The sequence below is a fragment of the Miniopterus schreibersii genome (assembly GCF_964146895.1).
Source record: "Miniopterus schreibersii genome assembly, chromosome: 13".
In the NCBI taxonomy this organism is placed as follows: domain Eukaryota; kingdom Metazoa; phylum Chordata; class Mammalia; order Chiroptera; family Miniopteridae; genus Miniopterus; species Miniopterus schreibersii.
This window is the reverse complement of record NC_138113.1, coordinates 28869918-28896952: the sequence shown is the minus strand read 5'-3', so window position 1 is coordinate 28896952 and position 27035 is coordinate 28869918. Positions and strand designations below refer to the sequence as shown.

At 42.8% G+C, this 27035-nt stretch overlaps 1 protein-coding gene across 3 annotated transcripts in view; it reads right to left on the bottom strand.

Moving 5' to 3' along the window:
- The window catches only part of EML6 (EMAP like 6), a gene marked incomplete at its 5' end in the record, with an annotated part of 179068 nt that extends 152308 nt beyond the window's left edge, over positions 1-26760 (bottom strand). For 2 of the 3 annotated variants that reach the window (XM_081156749.1, XM_081156750.1), the window contains one exon: positions 26549-26745. In XM_081156749.1, the coding sequence (XP_081012875.1) occupies positions 26549-26745 (197 nt within the window). Of the gene's footprint in view, positions 1-26548 lie in introns of all 3 variants that reach the window. The other variant, XM_081156748.1, reaches the window with a different exon arrangement.
- Positions 26761-27035: the final 275 nt, after the last annotated feature.

Below are 27035 nucleotides of genomic sequence, written 5' to 3'. Positions count from 1 at the left end.
GAATCTCTTTGGGAATAGATAAGGGGAGTTAAGGTACCAAAGTTCAAAGTGCCTGCTTGGGTGCGTAGATTAGTTTACACCAGCAAACAGCACAGGATAGTGCCCACGGAGAGTAAGAGTTTGAGTGGATGGGGTAAGAACTCTTACTTTCCATTTTATACACTTTAGTCATCTTCAGTGTTTTATTTTTACAGTGAATGTATATTACTTTTGTAATTCAAATTTCTTAAAGTTATTTAAACTGACACCTAACTATTTCTCAAAAATAAGATTCCATGGTAGATCAGGTGCACGGTATTAAAATCTCTATCTCCAGGCCCGGTCCCACAGTAGCCAATGCTGTTGGCTTTGACAGATAAACTGAAGTGAAACCAGATGTCTTCTGCAGCATCCTCTAGAACAATATCCAAGCCTAGAGTTGTGGTGAAGTCTCCTGACAACACCACTAACTCATCAAAGCCTCCAGAACCCACCGGGTGCACACTGCATCCAGACTGGCTCAGACACGCCTCTGCCATTTACTAACAGAGTTCCATCAGATTCTGGTGGCCCAAACAGCTCACCTATACACTGCATTTTGATTAATTAAAATAAGTCCATTTCCCAGCTTCCTGGCCAGAGTGATTCCTAGCTGCACAGCTTTGAGCTGAAAGCTAAGAACCATACAGCCAAAATCTTATGCAAAGTCCCTGCAGCTCCCCCTGAAAGGAAGCTTGTCCCAGCCAGCTCCAGGTCTGGAGTGCAGGAGGGAGGAGTCCCAGGGCAGCCATGTGAGCCAATTTACAACAAGAGCCATCCCATATTTTTCCAAGCCATGCTGAAATTCTAAGTTATCACTATCCACATGTGTTGCCATTACGTGGATATAAACATGAAGTATTTCAATGGGAACAAATAAATCATATGTTAGGACTTAGAATTTTGTGTGTGATTTCCATCTGGATAGAACCCAAAATCCCATTCATTTTCTGAAAAAAAGAAACAATTTTGAGTAGAACCAATTACATACAAATACATATTGAACCAGGAAAGTTTTAGGGTTGTTAGAGTCCTTAGAGATTATCTAATCCATCTTTTTTTAATATAAACAGATTCAGAGGAGATAATGGTGTGTCCAAGGTCACACAGAAAGTTAACAGCAGATTTTGGACAAGAATCTGGGCCTCCTGACTCAGCGTCTCTACCAAATTGCTTGCCATGAACAAAGTCAATGCTTATGAACACTCCACAGAGAAGCAATTATGAAAGTTGACGAAGACACAATGATAAAATATAATCCGCTCCGTGTAAATAAACTGTTTGCAAGTGCTCTCACGCCGTGTGGCCTGCCACCCTGGAAGCCGTCCGGAAGAGGCCACCGAGAAAGCCTCTGCTGCGCTGGGAAGACAGCAGCGAGACAAACGGAAAACGTCCCCGAGAGGCAGCCCTTGAGGGGCTGTATCCCTCAGTAGGTTCCAGCATCAAGGAGCCAAACACTGCTAAACGAGTCCGGTTCCTTGACAGTTGCTGAATCCTTATAATTGAAAGGGAAAAAAGGTGCCTAAATGAATGACGTCTCTAAGATCAGCTACAGCTCGGTGACATGACCGTGGCCGGTGGCCCCGTTGGCTGGAGCGTCGTCCTGTGCACAGAAAGGCTGTGGGTTTGGTTCCCGGTCAGGGCACATTCTTAGGTTGTGGGTTGCCTAGAACACATTCCTACAGTCTCTGCAAAGCTTAAGAACCTTTATCCAGACCATGCGAGCTCATGCAGGTGTTTGTAAGCAGAATTTAAAATTTAATCAAAAGTATTTCAGTATTTCTCTGCAAGTTAAAGCTAATACAACTGTGTGTGTGTGTGTTCATTCTTTTCCCCTCACCCAATTGTTCCACAGGCCCAGGCAGGCTACTCAATAAATGTGCATTACACACAACTGAACTGCAATACAAACAACAGAAATAAAATAATCTGCATGTGAAATATCTTCTTAGACTACAGACTAAAAGTATAAGCTAGAGGGTTTTTTTGAGATAATATATGCTTTCCAGTCTTGACATAAAAAAATCTACAAACATTTTATCTATTTTTATCTAGTAGGTTCTACTTGATCACCACATAATAAAACTACAAAACTATCTCTGTGTTGATCCATGAGAACCCAGGTTTCTTTCTAGCTGTGGGCTCTTCATTGACACTGCATCCTGAACAGATGAAGGGCTGTCAAAGTGTCATTTAATACAGGGTTAAACTGTTTATGCTTCACCAGCCCACACTTTGTCCCAACGACAGCATCAGAAGAGAATCCAAGATGCTTCAGAGAAAGAGTGGCAGCGAACGGATGCTCTACGAAACCCTGCCTGGTTGTCTCACTCAGTGAGAGTGACTTTGGCAAAACGATGTGAAAGCAGGCTATTCTGCTAGAGATGGTTAATACATTAGGTGCTACTTTTAGCTGCAATTGCAAAAAAGGGGAACAGATGACCCTACTGCTATCATAAAAGTACTGGTTATGAAGTTATTTATTTGTGGTAAATACCAGGCACAGCTAAACAGAGGATATTTATATTCAAAATAAAAAACAGAATCTAATTAGAAAATCACCATTTGGTGAATAATTAAAGCATGAATCATATTTGATGCTAAAAATCTTGGTTGAAAGTTTGATGAGAAACATATTTACAGAGTCTCAAAGTATTTTCCAGAAGATACTTATTAATTACAAAGGGAAAATAGTAACTTTACAGTAGAGAAATCTGGCAGATGCCACCTAAACCAAGTGACCAAAGTTAACATCACCAGTAACAGTACAAACCACATGATGTATCTCCTGACAATACATGCAAAGAAGAATGCAGCATCACTTCTATGATATTTCTGCCAAAAATGTACAACCCAAATCATGAGGCATATTAAACAAACTCAAATTGAGAGACATTTTACAAACTAACTGCCTAGACTCTTCAAAAACATCAAGGTCGTGGCAAAGAAAGACAGAGCAAAGGCTCCAGATTAAAGGAGACTAAAATTTGATATATAAGCATAACATGTGATCTGGGATTTTCTTTTGTTCTAAAGGACATTATTAGGACAATTGACAAAATATTAATTACATTTGTAGGTCAGATAATAATATTGTTTAAATGTTAATTCACTGGTTTTGAGAATGTACTGTGGTTATGCAAAAGAATGTCCCTGCTTTTAGAAACTACAAATTGTAGTATTCAGGGGAAAGGAGCCATCAATCAGGTCTGTAACTTATTCTAAATGGTTCAAGAAAAAATACATATCTATACACATGTACATGCTTGTATATATGTATATGCATGTATGTGTGTATGTATGTAGGGATGATAGAGGATAGATGATAGATGATGATAGATGATAGATAGATATAGATAGATGATTGATAGATAGATAGATGATAGATAGATAGACAGACAGATAGATAGATAGATAGACAGATGAAGGAAGGAAGGAGAGAGGGAAGGAGGGAGGAAGGGATAAAAGGAGCAAGTGGAAGGGAGAGAGTGAAAGTGAGGATATTAAGTTGAACGTGGCAAAATATTAACATTTCAGGAATCTGGGTGAAGGGTATATGGGTATTCTTTGTATCCTTTTTTAGAAATTTCTTGTAAGTCTGAAATTATTTCAAAATAAAAAGTAAACTAAAAAAGAAAGTAGAATGTATGCACATAAGAAATGGTTGAAGTATTTACTAAGAAAATAATAATTGACTATTAAGTGCCTGTTATGTGATAGAGATAGTGTTAGGTGCTTAGGGACTACAGTAAGAAGAATGTATGAAATGTTTTGCCCTTAACCTTATAGAAGAAAGAGGTTTAATAAACTAAAATAATCAGAGAACAGTTCAGAAGAGTAGATATAGGTGTGCATAATTCATTCACAATCTTTTCAGCCAATGTTTAAGATTTAAAATAATGACAAACCCCACCAAAAATATAAGCTCTATCAGCACTTCTGGGCTTACAAATATGCTTATAAATAATTTATGAAAATATGCTTATGTGTGCATATAATTACACACAAGAATTTAGAAGCTGAATATAATATCTACTGCTTCTAAAACTTCTACAACCACCTGGATTTGAAATGCAGGTAATTTTTACACTCACAGTAAGATATTCAGAAAATGTTTTTATGATAAAGTGAAAAATAGGAAAAATATTCTAATGACGGTAAAAAAAGAAAAAAATTTTTTTAATAAAAACAAGTATACATGGCCAGCATGGACATTAGCTGACTATTCATATGGGTGACTTAACCACTAATCGAATGTCAACAACCCCGGTGAAGAACATCCACTAAAAGCTTTAATGGAAGCGCTCATGGATAAATTTCAGCATAAGCAATTCTGTAAACAGAAGAGGTTAAATAGGAGAATCTGGCCTCTCCTACACTCACACACGGAATGGAAGAAAAGCTGAAAAAAAGCACCTTGACCTTGTGCTCCCCCCATCTCTCCAGCTGGGGTTTGATTCTGCCCCAGGCTGAATATTATTTAACTAGTCATTGCACTGATAAGATAAATGATGTTCTTAAAAAACAAGTTCACCTTTCGGCTCCTCCTTGCATTTACTGATGACGGCACAATTTAATTCTGTCTCTCCCAAAAGTTAAAGCCAGAGGATATCACTTAAGCCACTGAATAACTAAGCATTAATGTGAGCGATGCAAACAAGCCTCATAAGCAACCGGAGGCGAACAAGTGCAGTTTAAGGTTAATGTACCTCAGGTTCCTTATACAGGTGGGTGCCCCAAGGCTTCTTGAGCAATAAAGATAATGAATTTATTTATGATGACTCTGGGGGAATCAGATGTTGAGTTAATTAGCAGTTCAACTTTTTCCCTCTTGGTGTAATCTCATTAATTCCATATTTACTTTACTAGGCTCTCATTTGAATTTTCTGATTTCATAATGCACGACTAATAATATTTCCACCATGTCCACTTTCTGCCAGTTTGTTTTGTGTTGGAAAATTATATGGACTTGACCTTATTTTTCCTGCAGATTATATACACGGCTGCTCTTTACAACATTCCTCAAGAAACAGAGTGAGAAGAATTAGACAGCTTGGGGTTTGAGTTATGACCTTTGCCAGGTTACCTATTAGCCATTTTTGCCAACCTAAGGAAAACAAACCCTTGACTAAAAGGCAAGAAGGTAAGTCCAAGAGGAGAAAACCAGAGGCCTAAGACTATCCCTGTCTCTCAACTTACACCTCATTTCTGGGTCAAAAACCTAAGAGATGACACAGACCCAGCAAGATAGTTTTGGGAGGCCTCCAGGGCTGGGGTTCTTGAACCTCACTTCCCAGCCTCAGGCAACCACAGGAGGCCTGTCGGCGCCTCTGAGCCAATGCGCCCCAAGTGTCATGCAGGGAAAGCACCCCGGCTTTTCAGAGACCTCCCCCTCCCTGGCCTCCCAAGCCTGTTGAGGCTTTTTTCAATGAAATTAATGTTATTCCTAATCTGTACCTTAACCATGCTGAATTACATTCACTCTTTTAGGCTCCTGGTGTTTCACATCTACATTTTTTCTTATACCTTGAAGAACAGACAGCAATATTCTGTACCCACATACCCATCAACAAACAACACAGACACACCCAGCCATGCACTGTTTGATATCAAATTATCAATATTTTTAAAAGCAGATTACTAACTTTAAAAATAAAAGCCGCTCTGAATATATCTTGTTTTGTATAGTTTTGAGTTTTATAATTATGTTAATGTCTTACACATTAAAAAATACTAAATTAAATCAACAAGGATTGGGGGAGGGGGATAGTCCTAAAATTCAACGCAAACTAAAATAAATGAACCCAACTACATTTAAAATTCGTAAGTTCACCACACTGAATTTTTTAAAACAGAACTAACCCAAGTAACTTCTGAACACAGAACTTTGACAACTGTCAACGTAAAGAAAAACTTTTTAAAAACTGCAAACAGTCTTGAACGCCTCTGAGCAGATTTGCTGTGACAGTCGCCGGGCACAGGTGTCTTGAAACTTTCTAATGTGTGCTGCAGGCTGGTCAAATGAGCAAACGGATTACTGGGCTTGCGAGCCAGGCTCCACTGTGCAAGAGGAAGGTGCAAGTCAGGAAAGGGCGAAGGCCAGGGGAAGGCGGGGCAGGGAGCTAGTAAAAGTGAGTATCTGTATAAACTCAGGATTTAAAAAAAATGCCACCATTTTGGCTGAATCTTTGAGTGTGTGCAGGTCTGTGCGTCCCGCAGCTCTGTGTGCTGGAAGGAGAAAAAGCAACGACTTTCAGCACAGCGGTGATCCCAGACCCTGGGTTTTAAACACCGGCCCCCACTACAGGAACCCGGGCCCTGGAGGAACGGTCGATTCCAGGGCTGGAAAAGGAGAAGCGCAAGATAGACCAGGAACAGCTAATTGTGCCAAAAAGTAATAAAGTGCTAAAAAGAAAATTATGAGAGCATGTCAAAAAGATGCAGGAAATAGTTTAAAGGGGTTCTTACCGGCCCTGGGGAAATTTGGAGCATCAAAATAAGTAAGAGCCCTTCATTATGGCAGAATCCTGATTAATAAATCCAGAAGGAATGACAGAGTTCTAAAAATCATAAATTCAGACATCAATTAATAGCAATGGATACTAAATTTGAGGGTGGAAGAAGCTTGAAGAGGAAGGAATAAGGTATTTATCTAACCTTAAGGTGTCCTCCCACAAACTATCACAAAAGGAAAAATAGTAACTATGCAAGAGAGAAAATGGATAACACTTGAATGATCCATTTTAATATGATCAAATTTAACATCACCAATAATGGGCCAACAGGCATTATGCGCCTCCAGACACTGTGCCCTAAGGAGGGTACCCTATCACTCTTGGGGCTCTAGCCAAAAATGCGTACCCTGAATCTATCACAAGGAAACATAAGATAAGCCCCGCGTGAAGGACATTCTGTAAAATAACTGGCCAGGATTCTTCAAAAACATCAATGTCCTAAGAGACAAAAAAAGGCTGAGACACTTTTCCAGAGGAAAGGAGACTAAAGAGACATGACAACTGAGTTCAATGCATGAGCTAGACTGGAACCTGTACCAGAGAAAAACTGCCCTAAAGACAATGATCGGGACAACTGACTAAATTAGAACACACACTAATCTATAGTATTTGAGTAAAGGAAGAATGTATGCAAACTACCTGCAAATTACTCAGAATAAGGAATATTAATATATGTCTATACAGAGGAAGACTGGCAAGGCAAATGTTTCAAAATACTATAAAGATAAATAAAACCTGTGGGCTATTCTTATTTTTCTGTAAATCTGAAATTATTCCAAAATTAAAAATTAAAAAAGAGTTTATATTTTGAGTTTAAAGTATAAGTACCTACAATTAGTTTTTTGAACCATTTCAAATGTTTCCATATTGTAATTCAGACAAATTAAAATCAAGCTATATACAGTTTATGACTTATATTAGTGAAAGAAGCACTTCCAACCAAATTACACGTGATTTCACAATCTACTTTTATGCGTTTGTGATTTTTCAAAATGATTAACCAAATGTTTTATGTTTTAATTACTTATATTTATACATTAAAACCTTTGTTGGACAAAACTGGTAAGCTGCTCAAAAAGTGAAAAATAATGTATTCGGCTTTCTTATTAGTAATTATAACATGGAAGTACCAAAACTTTCAAAATTCCTGACACTTCTCCCAAGGTTAGTGGAAACAGGAACCTTAATTTATGCTTTTTTTTCACTTAAGCATTTATAGAAAACAAAACAAAAACATAACATTATTTACTGTTCTACTCTCCAGTTTGCAAAGTTCAAGTTTATAACACTGAACAAGTCCACTCCACAAACTGGAAATATGAATGGTGTTTGTAATCCATTTATAAGCATATTCTTGGATGAAAAACTATATGGAAAAAAATTTCTCAACAATGATGAGACTCGCTGTCATTCAGCTGTACTACTACTAAGAATAAAGTAGAAATTAAAATCATAAAGCTCAGAAGTTGAAAACCCAGTTTTTAAAATAACTTGGGATTAACTTCAGTAGCATAAACCTCAAAGACACCGATTACCAAGCTCAGAATTTCCCAGCTTAATTAAAACACCACTGGTCACCATTCATCAGGCCAAGCCTCATCCCTTCCGTATTCGGGAAGTTTGTATTTCTAGGCTCCCCCAGACACAGAGGGGAGGGTAACCTCCATTCTTTCCATCTGGCCCAGGTTCTTTTTCTCGTAAATCTATTCCTTTCATTTCAAAGCAGTAGGAGAGGTTGGGCGACAGGGCAACGGGTCTCATGGGCGCCCCCACCATCTTTGAAACCCTCTCAATTCCGGGGCAGGCGCAGCAGTCAGCTGTCAAGGTTTGCTTTTTTCGAGGAAAAGATGGGACATTCACAAACTAGCTTCTTTAGACAGAATCACATTTGGCAAAAAGAATTAAAGCTGATAGTGTAATACGCTGGAAAGGTCGTGGAGAAACAGGCCCTCGTGAAGCCGGCTGCCCCGGGGATGCGTTTCTGAAGCATATGTTACAGCTGAGGCCGGGCCCAGCTAGGCCCACAGCTCGCTCGCCTCTAATATCTTCCCAGAAGGGCAGCCTCCACACCTACAAGTATTTACCAAAACACTGATTGAAAAGCAGGGGAATTTATTTAGGAAGAGAAGAGACACGCACACAAAGAAGACTGTACATTCTTGGGTAGATGTGTGAATACAAAGAACTGAGCGTGGAGCGGAGTGGAAGGCCGTCCCTCCGACTCCTACGCGAGCCTGCAGTGTTCCCACGGCCTGCAGGCTGGTGGCTCCTTCCTCAGACATGCTGCCCATTAGGGGGATTCTGCCTGGGGCTCGAGGTTTCACAGAAACAGCCCCTCCCATTTTCCCTTCCCTGGACATAAAAGAAGCCTGAAGTCTGTACTTCCCTAAAACGGACTTGAAGATTGGAACCCCCATTTTCACAGCTGGCACCTTCTCAATCGGCAAACCTTTCCTTACTCCAAGCTCTGACGTTTTGAGTTTTGGCCTTTCAGAGCATCGGGCACGTGGGCTTTGACCAGGAACAAAAAGACACACATGAGGCTCAGAGCAGGGGCTAACCTCTGGGAGTGTGGAAAGAGGCCAGCAACGGACACTGAAGCTTTACCCAGGAGGTTCTGAAGTTTAAAGGAAAATGTACTCATGCATTATTTAAATAATTAAAAATCAATATTCAAAGTTTTTTTTAAGTGGATAAAGTTAAACAGTAAAACTAAGACAGATCAATTTGACTACAAAATAATGGAAATTGGAAAATACTGATAATTAGGCTAGGTGTGAATTACTAAAATTTTAAATACATCAAAACAATGGCCCAGAATCGGAATCTGAGTCTCGATCTTGCTGCACATACTGCATCCTACTGATTCCTAAAAGGACTTAAGTATCTTATTTCCTCATCTCAAAGTTTTTAAGAAACCCGTTGGAATAACGGAAAGGAGAAAGGGAGGAAAAGAAGGAAGTTCCCCCAAGTATTAAATCTAACGACGATTATTTGTCTGACTTTGAACTTCAATTCTGGATCGCGTATAAGATTTGAGTGGTGGGGAGAGGAACACCGATGGCAAATTCTCTCAAAAGTCTTTGATTTAAAAGAAAACAACAAAACAAGGGGGAGGGAGATATTGTGCTATACAGGTCTTAATGGTGCCAGACTCTAGAGAACTGAAGATATCAACTCCTTTTCAACAGAGGATATGAAAACAATTCCCTAAGTCTAGGGAGATACAGTTAGGGCATGCAGGCGGTTAGTAAGATGAAGGAATCCACTTCTTTTAAAATCATTTCCCCTGAAAGAAGAGGCTACATGAATTTGGGTCCTACTCTGAACCTAGGTTAGTTCCTGAAATACACAGGAGGGCAGCAGCCCTAGGAAGAAACCAGAGGGCCAGCGATGTCGGCACGTTTCAGATCCTCTGCAAGAGGTGTGAGGTCTACTGTTACATCTCTTTCATAGATTAGCTTGTACGTTCTTCTGGTGCTTACCCCAGAAATTACAATTTATACCCTTGACTTCTAAAAGCTCAATCTCAATCCATACCTTTATTGTCTTTCCAGAAAGAACTTGGAGCACTTTAGTCTCTTTCAACTTTAATACTATTGTTGTGTATTTTAAAAATATTACACACATTTTTTAAACTTAACAAGATATTACTATTGTTTTATATAGTCAGTGCTCATTTATCCACTAGTCCTGTTCACCAACAGGTAAAACTTCTCCGTATGAGACGGGTTATCTTCAAGAGGTGATGACGACCAGGAGATGGCAGGTGAGAGGTTCTGGGGTGCAGTGATGTTATATTTCTTGGCCTATGTGGTAGTTCTATGGGTGTATCCACTGTGTTGAATTTCATCAAGCTGAATTTGTGTGCTTTTTTGGTATATGCATATATGTATATGGGGTGCCCCCCCCAAATGTATATACACTTTAACAGCTGATAGCTGTTAAATGAAAATGAAATGTATTTTAACAAACACTGCCTTTATAATTATTCAAAGTGTGTGTGTACATTTTTGGGGGACACCCTGTACTTGAACTTAAAAGTTTACAAAAATGAATAGAGATGTGATATCCATCTCTGGACAATTTTTTTCTTTCTGGTCTTATTTTTAAAACTTTATTTAATGACCATATATACATATTATAGTGAGAAAAAAATCAACTTTTAAAAAATAGCAGAATTGAGATTGTGTGAGGTTCACAACAAATTTAAGTACAGTGTGTAATTTAAACACAGTGTAACTGAAAAACACTGGGTTGCTAGACATGCTGAAAATGATGACCTAGAATGAAGTCACCCTTAAGGTGGGGAAGAAGAAATACATTTTTGGAAGCCTAAGTTACACAGAGAGGATGTTAAACTTTACCTTCAAAACGGTAACCATGTAGAACACAAACTTTTAACACATTTCAGGTATCATAGGAACCCAAAGTTCTACTGCCCTATTTCTTGAAACTTGATGACAAAATTTTCTTCCTTTTTTTGATACTTTCTTACTGCCTCCGTTTTGAGAAAGCAAACTGAAGGCACTTATCAGCCAAAAAGAAACAATAAATGGCATAATATATGCTGCATAACAAACCTTGTATGATCAACCAGAAAAACTTTCAGGCTACTGTGTCAACATGGAATAACATATACTTTCTGAACTGCAAAATAATTTAAATGTAAGCCCACAAAATAACTTGTGATTTTTTTTTTAATGAATCTAACATTTAATAAGGATATGGGGGATGGGGCAGCGGGGTGTTGCCCAGCATTTGTCCTTCCTTTTATAAATTTCTCTCTCTTTAATTGTTTTTTCTTTTTCTAGAAGCAAAGCTCTAACTTAACACTGTTTCCTTGTTTTGCATAAAATAACTAAAGTTCCTTGTGAGGCTTCTACTCAGTATTCTAAAGGGAATCTCCTGTTCGGAAGCTCCCACTTCTTCTGCAGTGCCTTCAGAGACCTCCGGACACGAACAAGATCATGCCCAAGCTCCCGTACACCTTGCATGTTTCTCAGGAATTAAACCGAGGAAGCAATCCCTGTCCTCCACACCAGTAGTAGGTTTCATATTCGCTATTTAACAAGCCTCATATCATTCTGGTCTTGGCCCAAGTAAATTGTCTTTGTCACCATAAAAATGGTTCTGATTCTCAACCTGAAAAGATATTGGGGAGGTGGCCACCCCATTCAAATGGCTAACAAACAGGGATCTATTGCTCCCTGGACTCATCTGTTCTCCGAATGATATACTTCAGGCTCAATGCCCTATCGTTTTCCAGGCTTACTTGTGACTATTTAGGAAGCCCAACATTTCTTTCTCCTCTGGTAATAACACTTATCCCTTGTAGAAATTAACCTTTCCCCCTCCCATGTGGTTCTGGGAGGACTGCCAATCACACACAGTTCCTGGCACAGTGATGATACCCCATTCTTGGCTACAGCAACAGGACCAAAGGATGGGCACAGGGCACATGCAAGGCCAATCAGGATGTGCTTCCTTGTAACTTTATCATCTGGTGCCACAGACGCTTCCCGTTTCCTCTGAGGTCTCCGGCTGAGAGGCTGGGAACCTGAAGCCACCCACGGCCATGGCATCACCATGCTGCCCACCCCGTAGCCTGAAAGAAACCTGTCAGCAAAAGGGTAGAATGAGGTCAATGACCAGAAAGAAACACAGCCAAGAGACAGAGAGAGAGCATCTAAGAGAGTACCCGCAGCGTCACCTGAGTTCCTGTAGACCCCAACGTTGGCCCTGATCGGGAACTTTCCAGGGACATAAGCCAGGGAATTCCTTCGTTCCCTCAGGCCAACTTAAGATGGGTTCTGCTACCTTGAACCAAAAATACTAAAAGACCAAACACCTACCAGAGTTGGCATCACCAGCAACTCTGCTGTCACCAACGCCGTGTGGCTTGCCAGAGGAGCGAGTACCTGAGAGTGGACTGACTGGTGAGTAAGTGGTCGTGGAGCCATTCTGGACGAGAGGATTCCAGGTGGACCATTCCAGGACTAAAAAGTGCATCTAATCCCAGGAGCTGAGGACACACCCTAAGGCTAGACACCAGGCTCTGGGCTGGGCAGCCAGGCCAAGGGGAGGGGGTGAACAGTGGGCCACGGACAGTCCTGGAGCTCACCGCTGAAGCAGTGTTTCTGCCATAACCAAAGTCTTTTCCACGTGAAGTAACAGATCCTGCCTTGTTCAAGAGATAGGCAATGGTAACTGGTGCTTCTGCTTTCAGCAAATCTATCAGCGAAGAAAGTTAATCTGGACCTAGAGCCAAGCAGAAGTTCTTAGGTGAAGAGACCTAATTCGTTCACTGGGGATCACGCTGAGAGCCAAGGATGGATGTGCTTTAACGGGTATTCTTGTTAGGCTCATGTCATTATTTTTCTTTGGAAAATATCCCTGATTCTCACCATCAGATGACAATAATCGAGTGACAAAAGCAGGCCAGGCAATTAAGTGAATGGTAAGTCAGGCAACTGGAGCCCGAGGTGAGAGAGGCCTGGGTGCGAAACCCAGTGTGGCAGTTATTAGCTACTGTCCTTGGGTAAATGACTTCATTTCTCTAGGCCTCAGTTTCTCCTTTAGTAAAGGGGGAATAACAGCATTTACCTTAAGTACTTATTGTGAGGAATACGTATCATTATGTATACAAAATGCTCGGCAAATTACCCAGCACATAATAATATATTATTAAGCAATGAAGTACGCGTACCAAGTGTTCTCATCTTCTCTCTGTATTAACAACATGTATTATGAGTAGAACTAGTCTACAGACAATACAGTAAAATAAATCTTTATACTATGATAGCAACAAAACTATCACATATGAAGTCATCAAGCCAAAGATATTTGAATATAATATGTATTATTGAATATTTTAATCGAATCTATTTCTGTGAGTCTTTACATGTACAGATGTGGGCATCACCATTAACAGGACCAGTCAGAAAAGAAGAAACTTTATGTTGACTTTCATCCAGAAATGCCTCACTTTCTTAAATTATAAAATTTCTATTCTTTCTGACTTTAGAGAAGTTGAAATTCATCTGATCCCAGATCAGCAGAAGCTGTAGAGAAATGTCACTTTCCTACACGTGTACTGGTACATCTTTTTGGGAGGCAGTTTGTCAGTATCTGCCACAACCTAAAATGTGCACATTTTTTTACCCTGGCCATTCTACCAGCAATATCTGCCACAGAAATACTCACACAGACACTCTAGGAGGCATGAACGATAAGAATGTCTGCTCCAGTACTGTCTGTGATAGTGGACCATCCAAGTGCCCATCGACAGGAATGCTGAGACGGAAAACAGAGACGGACGGGCCAGCCCTGAAGTCCAGGGCTTCTTCCCATAGCCGCGTCTAGGTGAACGCTGGCCTCTGACTCAACTCAAGTTGACAAAAATTTATTGAGTGGCTTCCCCGGGCCAGGCCTTGTACTGGGCATGTGAGGACAACAGTGAACAAAAGAGAATCTAGCCCTTTAGCCAGAAGAAGAAAAACCCAAACCCATTTTCTCTATTCTACCAATCCAGGCAGGGCCTTATAAGATTATTTTTAATAGCACCCATGATTTTTAGTTTATAACTTTAACTGAGGATCATTTAAAAATTTTGCTTCCCGAAAGTACGGGGGCAAACGTTTGTATCAAAAGGAAGTGAATCTTTACTGAGTCTTTCTTGGGCACCATATAATCATAGTTTGGAAAATTTCTTATGTCATCTTACTGTTTATTTTTCCTGAGATTTCTGTCAAATAGCTGTAATTTCCTTTTGGTGGCTTGCCAAAAATCAATAAACAATTTCACCCTTACTTTTGGAATAAGCTGCACTGAAAGGAATTGGTTTCCTCCAGAATTACTGGAACACCTTGCACACATTAAAGTAAAATTTTTTTGCCTATAAATTACAAAAAATATAACCAGGCACAAAATTAGGATGAGCAATCATGACTCAGTTCTGTAATCCCAGTATTAAAATAAAGCAGTAATCCTAGATAAATTTATATAATGTAGTTATGAATAAACAAGATTAAAGCAAATATATTCATAGAAATAAACTGTTTAACATTCTTCCACATATACTTCAATTTTTTTCATAATTTCACATACCTCAAGGATAAATAACATGTCATAAAATCAATTATGCTAGTTAACATAGTGTTTTTTGCTTAGGGCCCAAATAAAATAAAACAAAGAGCCTGAAATAAATTCACTAAGTTCTAATACTCCTCACAAGTACAATTGCCACTTTAGTCTTAAGTGAAAATTAAGTTCATTCACCATGTGGGCTTCCGACACACGTGCTAGTTTTCTCAGACCACGGTGACAGCAAGGTTACAGCAGAAATGTGGAGAGAGTTCATTCTGTTTTCTGTCATTTCACAAATATTTGTTTAATTCCCACATCAGGGTTCTTGGAACCCCCAAACAAGGCTAATAATCTAAATTTTAAAAATATAGAGAGTTTTGCCCTGACTGGGTGGCTCAGTTGGTTGGAGCAGCACCACACACACCAGAAGGTTGTGGGTTCAATTCCTGGTCAGGGCACATACCCAGGCTGCAGGTTTGCTCCCCGGTTGGGGCTCATACAGGAGGCAACCGATCAATGTTTCTCTCTCATCTCTCTCTCTCTTTCTCTCATACACACACACAATCAATAAACATATCCTCAGATGAGAATTTAAAAAATAGAGAGTTTTAGGATCTCATTATAAACTTTTAATGTTCTGAATTCCTGTCTTAATACATTTTCTGGCTACTTTCATTTGTTACCAACCAAACACCAACCGAGCAGACCTTTTACCTTACTACCCAGAAAGCACACTTGCTACAAGAGGGTGCGCTTTCTCTGGGTGCCTGGGGACTGTAGACTCGGGGGCCGCTGCACAGGGGTCTAATTATGAAAAAAGTGAAGCATTTCTCCACCAACAGGGTGGATGGCAAAGTTCTAAAACTATTATTTACACTTTACCCATATTTACCAAAAAATGTGGCCTATCTCCTCCAGGTTAAGAAAATTTCTTTGTAAAATCCTATAGGTAAAATCCCTAGGAACGCTTAAGGGAAAGGTGACAGATCTGTGTTCACGTCGCATGAGCGCAGGCTGTGGGAAACGCGCGGTCCCCGACGGGCACACAGAGCCAGCCAGTGACTAACAGCCTGGAGCCGCCCCTAGGACGTCCGCTAGCGACCACATGGCGCCGCGGTGTCCCCTGCTCGCAGCACGCTCAACGCCTTCATCGATTTATTGTTGGAAATATGGTTTCTACTTTTTTGTGGTACCCAGAAGGAAAAAGCTAGCTGCTGAATTAGCTTCTGAGGTTCAAGAGAGACTTAGATGAAGCTGGAACACGTATGGAATTAAATATACCTAGAAACAGAGAATCATTTTCTACCTAGAAAATACAAATATACATATCGAAGAGAAAATCTGCTCTAGCTCAGAAAAAAACTAAGCTCTGAACTGGGGGAAACGTGAGCCTATGATTTAGCCTTTGCAGTGTGTAACGGTCTGTAAGGATTAACAGCAACAACAACAACCTGTTTTCCTTTCTTTTTCTTCTGTTGTTTTCCCTCCCCAGTGCATTTAAACAGAACGCTGTGCAAGTCTTGAAAAGAAATAGTCACTATAAAACCAGCTGAAATCACACGCCTGTCCTTAGGAAAACAATAAAACGGACTTTCAAACCTCTGGTTTGTTGCCCCATTAAAGCAGATCCGCCTCTTGGTTAAGGACAGTTTGGGGAGCAGGAGCCGCAGCTGCCCGGCCTGCACGTCACTCGCCCTCCGCACTGGACCCGATGGCATCTCGGGGCGCGTAACCCCCCGGGGCGGGCGCCGGGAGCAGGCGGCCGCTTACCCTCCCAGGCATCCCGAAGGCCTCTGCCCAACTCTTCTCTGCTGCCTCCGCACTTTGGCTCTTACTCATGCTTCCAGCAACCTGGGTTCTGCCCCTGCGCTGCCTGAATGAAAATGTTCTTCCCTTGACCTCTTTCGACTCCCAAACCTGGTCCATCTCTTTGCTGGACGCCACAGCGGACCCCTCACCACCAGCCCCTCGGAAAACACACACAGACAGGCGTTGACCCCTCCCTCGCCTCCAAGTCCCTGCACTCTCACTGCCTCCGCCCCTCTGCTCCTCAGGGCCCGGGTGCCCCTTTGGCTCTCCTGAGTTAAAGCTAAGGGTGTATTCCAGGCTCCATCTGAAGCCCTCTTCACTCCACCTGCTCTCCTTGGGCCCTCAAATATGGCAATCACCAGGAGTGCCCCTGACCGGCACTCAATCAATACCTGTGAGGTGAGTCTCTCGCTCACCCGCGCGGGGGCCACCCACGGGACAGACTATCTAACCTGGGTCTCCACCCAGCTACCTTCCCCGACCACCACCCCTCCCATGAATGGGGAGAGACTGCGACTCCGGCTTAACATTTTTCACGGGGGTTTCTTATTCAAGGTAATGATGTCTGGCTCTGTGTCTCTCCTTCCTGGGTTATAGTCAGAAAGAGAATGGCCTTGGAGTCAGGTAGAAATGGGTTCAAAGCTGGATCTGTGAATGACTAGCTATGTGACTATGCCTCTGAATTTCTGCATAACTGCAGGGGGGAATGGATATATGTAAAATATTTGTATGTATATATTTCAAAAACTTAGGGTCTAGTGAGGTTCCTTTTTCTTCCTTTCTCTTTAACTCGCTTTGCAAAGCTCCTTACATGCTTTATTTAATTGAATTTTCACAATAACCTACCATAGGTCTGGACTCCAGACTAGAGGGAGAAGCTGGAACTGGCTGGGTAATAACTAATAAGTGGGAAAATCAGATTCTAACCAAGGTCCGCCTGGCTCTGAAGCCCTAGCTCTTTCCACCACCTAAAGTGCCTCCAGGACACAGCGGGGACAACAGGCTGCGTGAGGAGTGGGGACCCACACAAGTGGAGAACTGCGGCCGACGGTGAGGAGTGCTGTGAGAGATGGAGACAGGGCTAGAGGGTTACGAGGGAAGACACAGACTCGGCCTCAAGAAATCAGGGAGCGCTTCGCAGACGGGCGCTGGAGCTGCCTCCTTGGGGACGTGACTCTGCCCCCAGGCTGGGCAGGGGGTTCTAGGCAGGGCATTGCTGCGGCCACTGCGGGGACTGCAGAGCATGGCAGCGAACGCGGGGGAGGGGAAGGGGCACAGTGATGCGGGCGACGGAGGCAAAGAGGCGGGTGGGGCTGGGCGAGGGCTTCCAGCCCGCTCCAGAAGCAGCGCAGGCCGCAGGCCGCAGCCCCCCAGCTCCCGCAGCCCCGGAGCAGGGCGGCCGCAGACCTGCGCTTTCTAAGGCGGAGCTCAGTGCTGGCCACGAGCAGGGATTCGGAACCCAGGGCCACGTGGGGAACATTTTTTAAAACGACTTGGTTTCTCCCATTATTGTGAATGTTGACGTCGATCATTCGGCTCAGGTGGTGTCTGCCAGGTTTCGCTGCCCTAGTTATTGTTTGTGCTTTGTAATTAATAAGTATTTTGTGGCAAAGTCCTACGTCAATATCATGTTCCTCAACCAACTTTCAGGACCAGTTATAATACCCATTGACCCTCAACTCAAGGAGATTTCTCTTCTTCCCGTCAGTAATTTACATCACTGTAGATACACGGATTCTTATTTTATTCAATGGATTATACTTCAAGCTCAAATTATCCCAGATGTGACCAGTGGAAGTCCCCTCAAGCTGGCTCTTACGCCATTTTAATATCTCCCCCTATTCTTTTAGCACTGCTGTACTTTTGAGCACAAGAAGCTACTCCAGACTCATTGTGTGTTCTCCCTGCCCCAAGTCTAGAATATGCTTTTTGGTAAATTCTGATCCTTTTGTGTGGAGAATGGTATTTAGAAGCTATTCTGAAGCTCTGGGTGCTTGGCATGTCATTGCTTGCCAGTCCTCTCAATGTACAGGGAAAGAGAAATGGGGGGGGGGGGGAGGAGAACAAACATTTATATACACCTGCCTATATTTCTATGGGAAATTTCTTTAAAATACAGATTTGGGGGGGGGGGAGTTTATGCCAGACCTACAGAATCAGAATATTTAGGAGTGGGCTCATAAATCTGTACTTGTTTAAAGTTTCGCCAGGTTTTCAAAGAGAAGATTGACCAGGGGAGTGATAGTGGGGGCAGAAAGACTAGTTAGTAGGCTACTATACTAATCCAGACAAAAGTTAATAGGAGTGTGAACCAGGGTGGAAGCAGCAAGACAGACAGGCCGTGACCAACTGTACCTGGGACTGACTGGATGAAGGAGATGAAGAGAGAGGGGGTGGCAGGTGCTCAGTGTCTCCTGCTTGGACAATGGTCACCACTGTGGCCGAAACACTGTCATTTACACAGGAAGCACAGAACATGTTTATTTAATTGAATATATTCTCACTTTCTTCCTACTGATTATATAAAAAGCCAAGTGACATTCTGGGAAGAAAATAATTACAGAGCATTCAAGAATTCATATCTCTTCCTTATATTTTATCATATAGACTAACAACTGAACGTAACTCAGGACAAGAAGTGTGACACGAATTCACTGTCAGCAGGCCAGGCTCTCACACTGACAAATGTGGCCTGGCCGAAGTGACTGTGTTTGTGCACACTGTGCATGCAGAATAATAGACCTGGAAGGCTTTTTACCAAGAAGCAACCTCTGTAACGATGTCTCTTATTGTCCAAAAAAAGGAGAGCTACAGTCGGCTAGAGATAAAATTCATTAAGCTGAGATGACTGCTTACTATCACTGTAGCATAAAACTCACTCACGCATGAGCAAAATGTATAAAGGGGTTGTAAGAAGAAAAGTAAAGCCAAAAGAAAATGACCCTTGGAATTCTAACTGCTATAGCAGAAAGCTTAAAACCCAGATGAAAGTACAACCCAGAGAAAAATAACCATTCCCAGCGTTACTGTAGCAAATGCACTTCATCAATGGCCTTCTCACTGCTAACTCCACAGGGAGCTGTTCCAGACTTACCTGGTTACACCCCCCCCTGGTGCGGCTGAAGTTCCCCTCCACGCCCTCTCTGCTCTTGGCCTCCAGGGCATTCAACTCTTCTGGTTTCCCTCCCACCCCGGGACTCGTCCTGTCTTTCACAAGCACCTATTTCTATGCTGACCTCCTAAAAGTTCTTCCTCAAAATAGTAGCCCTGGCCTCTTCTCTTTCCTTCGAGTGCTACCTGGGTTATCTCGTTTCCCTCCTACACTCTCACTGCGCAAGGAGACCATGTGAAAATGTCTAATCACCTCTTGGATGCCCCACAGACATTCTGACCTAAATACGTTCAAAGCTGAACTCATCACCCTCTGACCCTGAACCTGTTCCCCATTCTGTTTTGGGTGAATGATAACCACCATCCAACCAGAAGCTAGTCTGCCAGGAACCTCACCATTTCCTTACACCCTCCTTCTCCCACCCCACCTCTACCCAAACAATCACCAGGACTCTAGAATCTCCAGAATATTTCCACTGCTTTCTTGGCACGCTGCCATAATGATCTCACACCTGGATTACTTCAAGTGCCTGCAGACTTTCTCTCCAACAATCCATTATCCACCTACAGCCCGAGGGGCCAGCCAGAGCCTAAATCTAACGATGCCCCTTCCTCCAGAAGGCCCGCTCTGACCACCCGCCCCCATGAACGGGTGAGGCGTTGTCCTGAGGCTCTCAGACACCTTGGGCTGACAGTGATGGAGCTGAACCGCACCCAGCCGCTCGCTTATGGATGCTGCCGTTATGATTACACGTTCCTTGAGAGGAGATACCTATTGTTCGCTGCTGCGTCCTCAGTGCCTAGCACCGTGCATGACCCACAGCAGACACTCAAGAAATCTTTGAGGCTTCTTAATGATCCATTTTAAATGAAGGCTCAAAAGATCGACTCAGTTGGTTTTGCAGGACCAAGCTGGATAGTCATGGGTGCTGAGGGCAAAGACAGATTTGTATGCGTGTGTGCGTGTGTGTGTGTGTGTGTGTGTGTGTGTGTGTGAGAGAGAGTGTGGCTATGTGCAAAATGGATCATTAAGCAAAGAAGCTAGTCTGCAGTCAGAAAAAGTCAAAGCATATATTATCCAGAGAGAGGCAGAGATGTGAATCCCTGTGATACACAGGAACACTCACAAGAAAAAGAAACAGGGAAGACTAGCTGCCTATTTACCTTGCAGCGCCTGAGAGGCCGGCCATACTCCTCCCTATAATTGAGTTCCAAAAGATTCTCACCACCTTAGGGTCCTCGTGCCTTAAAATGATTCTCAATAGCCTTAGAATGATTCTCTGACCAGCCTATTTCTATTTCAGCCTAATATCTCTGACCAGTCCAGAGGAAGCTTCCTTCATCAGGGAGGCAGAGGTGGCCTCCGCTCCCCTCCTTCACGTGGATGGGAAAGGGAGTGACAGGGGACTAGGGGACAATCCTGGAACCCTACAGCTTCTGGGTTGAGGCCATCCAGGTGCCTGCCTCCCACTGGGGAAAGAAAAGAATGAACTGACAAAGGAGTAGAGGCCAAGGGACACCCTCTCTGACCACACGCTCTGATTTCCATACCACCTCCACCCTCTCATCTGTCTCTAGCAGCAGGGCTGAATGAAGGCTGTAAATTCATTTTTAAAAAGCAAGAATATTTGGGAGTAAACAAAGGTGTATAGACTGTTGCTGGTCCTTAAAAAGGCAGTTACTAAATACTGCACTGGCTCCTCAGAATATAAATTATTACATTCTTTAAATATATAAAAATCTGTTTATCCTTCATAGGATCTAACAGCATCTTCACAAACATGGAATAAAAACCAAGGCCTCATTTTAGGTTAATCTTTTTAATGATTATTTCCATTCCTAGGTCCCCAAATGTTCAATATCTTCCATGTGAGAGGAATGGGCCCCCCACTGGGGGAATTCAAGGGCTGCAGACATCCAAGACAATTCAATGGGGAAAGAATAGTCTTTTAAACAAATGGTGTTGGGACAACTGGATTTCCACATGCAAAAGAATGAAGTTGGACCCCCTACCTAACACCATATATAAAAATGAATTCAGAATGGATCACCTGCCTAAATGTCAGAGCTAAAACTCTTAGAAGAAAACAGGGATAAATCTTCATGACCTTCAATTAGGCGATGGTTTCTTCAGTATAACAACAAAGGGACAAGCAACAAAAGAAAAATGAACTGGACATCATCAAAATTTAAAACTTTTGTGCTTAAGGACACCATCAAGAAAGTGAAACAAAAATTCACTAAATGGCAGAAAATATTTGCAAATAATCTATCAGATAAGGCACTTACATTGCCAGTATATAAATAGACAAATAAACCAGAAAATAAAATAGAAAATGGGCAAAGGATCTGAATGGAAAATTTCTCCAAAGAAGATATACAAATACATTTATAAAAAGTGACCAATATTATTAGTCATTAGGAAAATGCAAACTAAAACCACATGAGATACCCACTAGGATGGCTATAATCAAAGAGAAAGACAATAAATGCTGGTAAGGATGTGAAGGAATTGAAACTCTCATACAATGCTGGTGTGGCTGTAAAATTGTTTGGCTGTTTTGGAAAACAATCTGGCAGTATTTAAAAATGTTAAACATAGAGTTACCATGTAATTCAACAATTCCACTCCTAGGTATATACTCAAAAGGCTGTCTACACAAAGTCTGTGGGACCCTCTTCCACTGACCACATAGACAGGCTCACCATCTCCTTAACTTGTTCTAACTAGGGCTGCTCAGTTCTTTCTGCAGGAGGAAGAACATCGGGCTAAGTGCCAATTAATAAAAAAACTGATTCTGTTCATTTAAGAATTTAATAAATATAGGGGTCATATATACACATATTATTAAAATTCTATTTCACTTGTGGGCAATATCTTTGGGGTTGGAAAAAAACACCAGCCTGCTGAGCTGTAAAGCTTACCAATGAGGTCCCTAAAAGCCTGCTGTGTAGAGTGGGCAGTGGACCAGCAGCAGCAGCATCCCTTGGGAGCTGGTCAGAAATACAGAATGTCAGGCCTGACGCTTGACTTCTGACTCAGTGCTCAGGTGACTCCTATATACAATGATATTTGAGAACTACCTGCTGTCAAACATTTTAATTACATTTAAGACCAATCCACACATGATGAACTCGAGTTAAATCTACAAGAGGAGCCCGACTGCTGAAGGAGTGTACTCCAGTGGTTAAGGGGGGGTGGTGCAGGAGGCAGCTGACCGATGTTCCACTCTCACATCAATGTCATTGTTTTGTTTTTGGTGTATGTGTCTGTTTTTAAATATATCTTTATTGATTTCAGAGAGAGGGCGAGAGAGAGAGAGAGAGAGAGAGAAACGTCAATGATGAGAGAGTCATTGATCGAGCCCAAACCCTGATCGCCTGGATCCCAGGTCAACGCTCAACCACTGAGCCACGCCCGGCCGGGCTGTATGTGCCTGTTTTTAAATAATCACTACCACTGCCAAGACTAAGAGCATTTAGAGCATCAACTAAGGGCCTGGCTGTACGCTAAACCATTTGCATGCATTCTTTCTAATAGTTACAGTTGTGCAGTTTGGGTATTGTTACCCCCATTGCACAAATACACAAGGCCCTGAGGGATCGAGCCACTCACTCGGATGCCTTCAGTAAGTGGCAGAGGGTCCATACCGAGCGTGTGTGAGGTCCAACCCAGAGCCCTTTCCCCTGAAACAGCACAGCAGAGAAGCCTCCCTTGCTACAGAGCTGAAAGTAAGAGAAGAGCAAATGGGGCCAGGGAACTAGTTGGACGCGATACAGAGCCGCAGCAAGGAGATGAATGTCTCAGCTGAGTCTCTGTGAAACGGAAGGGAGGTGACAGCAAATGCGTTCGTGACCTTTTCTTTCACTTACTCCATTTCTCTGTCGTGATCTGCTCCCTGAAGCAGAAACCAAGTTGCAATTCTTCCATTCACTAGGCTAGGCTGTCCCTGCCTGTGAGCCCTGCTTTGAGTCCTGCTACTCACCCAGCAGCAAGCAACGTTATCAAAGCCACAGTAGGGCACCTTCCCCTAATCTGTTACCTGTATTGAAAAGTAATCATGCGAGAGAATAAAACTAAGCCTCTACATCCAATAAGTCACATTAAGCTTCACATATCAATAACTTATTAAAGACCCGACTTAAACACACAGTCTGTCAAATCAGGACACATATGCTGAGCTCTAATGAGCTCTGCCAAATCCTACATTATTATTAAGGTTCATCCTGATCTCAGAGGCCACACGGTTTTATAAACTAGAATGAAATATCAGTATCTGTTGGGCTGTTTTCTAGTCAATATTCTAGGGAAAGAAGCACAATAAATATAGCAGTAAAAAATGTGTGCATTGTGAATATATATTTCAAACTAAAGCAAAAGCTAACTGCACAATTACTGACATTCTCTCATTTGATGTACTCAAGAGTTAGAAACTTTAATATTCATGTAATGATTTCCACACACACACCCAAAAAACAGTTTTGCACTAATACCTTGGCTATAGCCTTTCTCTTTCAATGACAAATTTCAGTATTTTAAGTGGAAAATCAGCAATATAACTGGAATACACAGAACTGAGCTGAAATTCATAAAGAGTATAATTTTCCTATCCATATACACAGTTAATACATAAATAGTCCCAACATTTTACAATATTAATTTCAAACATCTGTTTCTGAGATTAAAATGATGAAAGAAATGGCACTTGAGTCCCATATACTAAGGATAAAAACAAATATGGTTTGTGCACTGCTTTCGCCTGAAAAAAAGATTTACATATATAAGATAAAGCAAAATAAAAGCATAAGCATTCTAATTTTGAAGCTCTTAATTACATACTGATCCGTGATTTGTGTTTTTTTCATCTGTTGGAGTTCATTTTATTCCTATGTGCAAAGACATACATGGATATTAAAGAATTCTGCTCACCTATACATACTCAGGCCAACCAAATATGGAAAATTTAGCACTAAAGTCCTTTCCCTGAAGGCAAGCTTACTACTATGTCACTATTCAGTGTAAAGATATAACAACCTTAATATATAGGCCAGAAGTTGACTTTCTTTTCATCAAGTGAGGCTCCTGCAAGCCCAGTTATACAAATAACTTCATTCATCTTTTCCTCAAACCTGAGAGTTTCTTTAAGCCAGATATCACATCGCCACTAGACCAGCTGCCAGTCACAACGGCAATTTACTGCAACTCCACCCTTTTCCCACCTTCGGTTTCAATAGTGCATTTAATTTTTTCCCTATTATAGAAAAATTAGGTTAGAAGTTCAAATCCTCAAAGTAGTTAAGTGAACTGTCACATAAATATTATTCAACCCCAGGGAATTTTCTGTTTAATTGCCACTCTCTCCCTTTCCCCAAAGGACTACATCTTATTTTGATGGTGTAATGGAAAGCACTGCATTAAGAAAGAGCAAAAACGTAATGGGCTTAAATTTTTAAACATCTAACCTTTTCACGAGTCTCTGGTAATCATTTGTACCTGTGACTGTAATAATCAGCCTGCCAATTAGAGAAGCAAAATTCCCAGAACAGAACTAGGTAGGGATGCCCCAATCATAGCCATTGCCGGATCAGGGAGAGAAGAAAAGCGCTATTTTGTCATATGTGACATGAACGAAGTTTTATGTTAGTTCCACCAAATCTTGAGAACAGTAGAGCTCCTAGTACTTAAAACCTTCATCTTCTAAAAGTCAAGATCTTTAAAAACCACATCATATTGCACCTTCAAATACTAAGTTTTTACCAAATTTTTCAACTTTGGGTCTCAGGTGGGGGAAAAAAGGCTCTGGAATAAGCACCATACTCAAGGGGCGGGGGGAGGGAGAGAGCTAGTCTTTCAAATCTTTCGTCCCAGAGAGAAACTAAAACTGTTAACATTACACCACTTAACCATTTATTTCATTATGAAAGGCAAACTTGGAACACAAGTGGCAATATTCCAAAAATGTGATGGAAGTTGTTCCACATCAATGAACACACAAGCTCGGAAGGTACAAATCTGGCCTCTGTCAGCCGTGGTCCATCCACAGCAGGTCATTTCCCCTGTGGATTGAGGCTCCATATCGTGGAAATCTTCCTGAACTGCCCAAGGCTGAAAGGGATTCCCTGAGAACGGCATCTGGACCACACCTCTTTGGTCACACAAGAAGCTGACAAGGGCTGGAGGAAAATGCAGCTGGCCCACGGAAGACAGAACAGGGCCAGTAATCAAAATACTCCCTCTACAAATTAAAAGGGAGAGCCCCTAAAACGGCTATTCATCCAGTCCTGTTCTTGTAATCAGTCCTGACCATCCGCTACCAGATGTTGGCCATTCTGTGGGCTGCCTGGTAGGGTTTTGTGGTCCAGCAGCTGCCTGCCTTTTATAACCTCAGCGATGTTGTGGAAGCATCCATTTAGTGTCTACATGGGCTTTCAGGCATGAAAACACTGCCAAGTGAAATATTAGAGAACAAACTCCCCACCCACTGCGGAATAAATTTCCCAGTTTCGAAGCATCTGGGGCGAAGATTCCAAATGACCTGTAGCAACATTTTCTTTTAGATTTTTTTTTTTTTTTTTAAATCCTCTCGCTTGCTGAGGAACCTACTGAGAAGCCTCCCAAAGCTGACACCCACCGTTCAGGTCACTGGTCCTACATTTACCTAGTTAGCGAAGGGAGGGAGAAGCGTCTGACAGTCACCCAGGGTCCCTCCACTTGTAGCGAGGATGAACACCGCAAAAGCATGGGGACGCGCAACTCCTCCGGGACCCAAAGCCTCCCGAGGAGCACGGCGAGCTCTCCCTCCCACCTGCACCCCAACCCTGCTTCCGCCCTGGCTTAGAATCAGCAGCCCTTCTCTTACTCCAGGCGGTTCCCAGGGAGAATCTTTTACTCCATGGGGCTCCGGGGTCTGACCCCAGGAAAGCCCTGTGGGTCACCCTTCCTCCTACCCTTCCACCCCCCACCCCCCACCCCCCACCCCTCGCCACGGCCCAGGCCACCTCCTTACCTGATAATGTCGTCGTTGTGTCCCAAGAAGAATTTCTGGCTGTGCTCGCGGGTGTTGTACACCACCCCGACCCCAGCCACAAAGTAGACCACCTCCTTGCCGGCCGTGTAGTACAGGTTGTTGCGGCACTGGTGGCCCCGGTACCCGTACACCCACTCCAGCCGGAGCTGGCAGCTGGGAGCTGTCCGATCCGCCATGATCAGCCGGCCCCGCGCCCCCCGCCCCGCGCCCCGCGCGCCGGTCCGCGGCCCCCGCGCGCCGGGTCTGTCCCCGCCGAGGGCCGGCCTGCGGAGGACCCGCAGGGGCTCAGAGCGCCGCGCCGGGCGCCGGGCTCCGCGGCGACGCACAGACACAGCCCGGCGCGCCCGGCGCCACCATCATCCGCCGCCGCCGCCGGAGACGAGGCGCGGTGCGCGGCCGCCAGACCCCGCGGGGCGCCCGGGCTGCCTCTCCCCCGGCGACGCGTCCTCGGCGGCGCCGGCCCCGC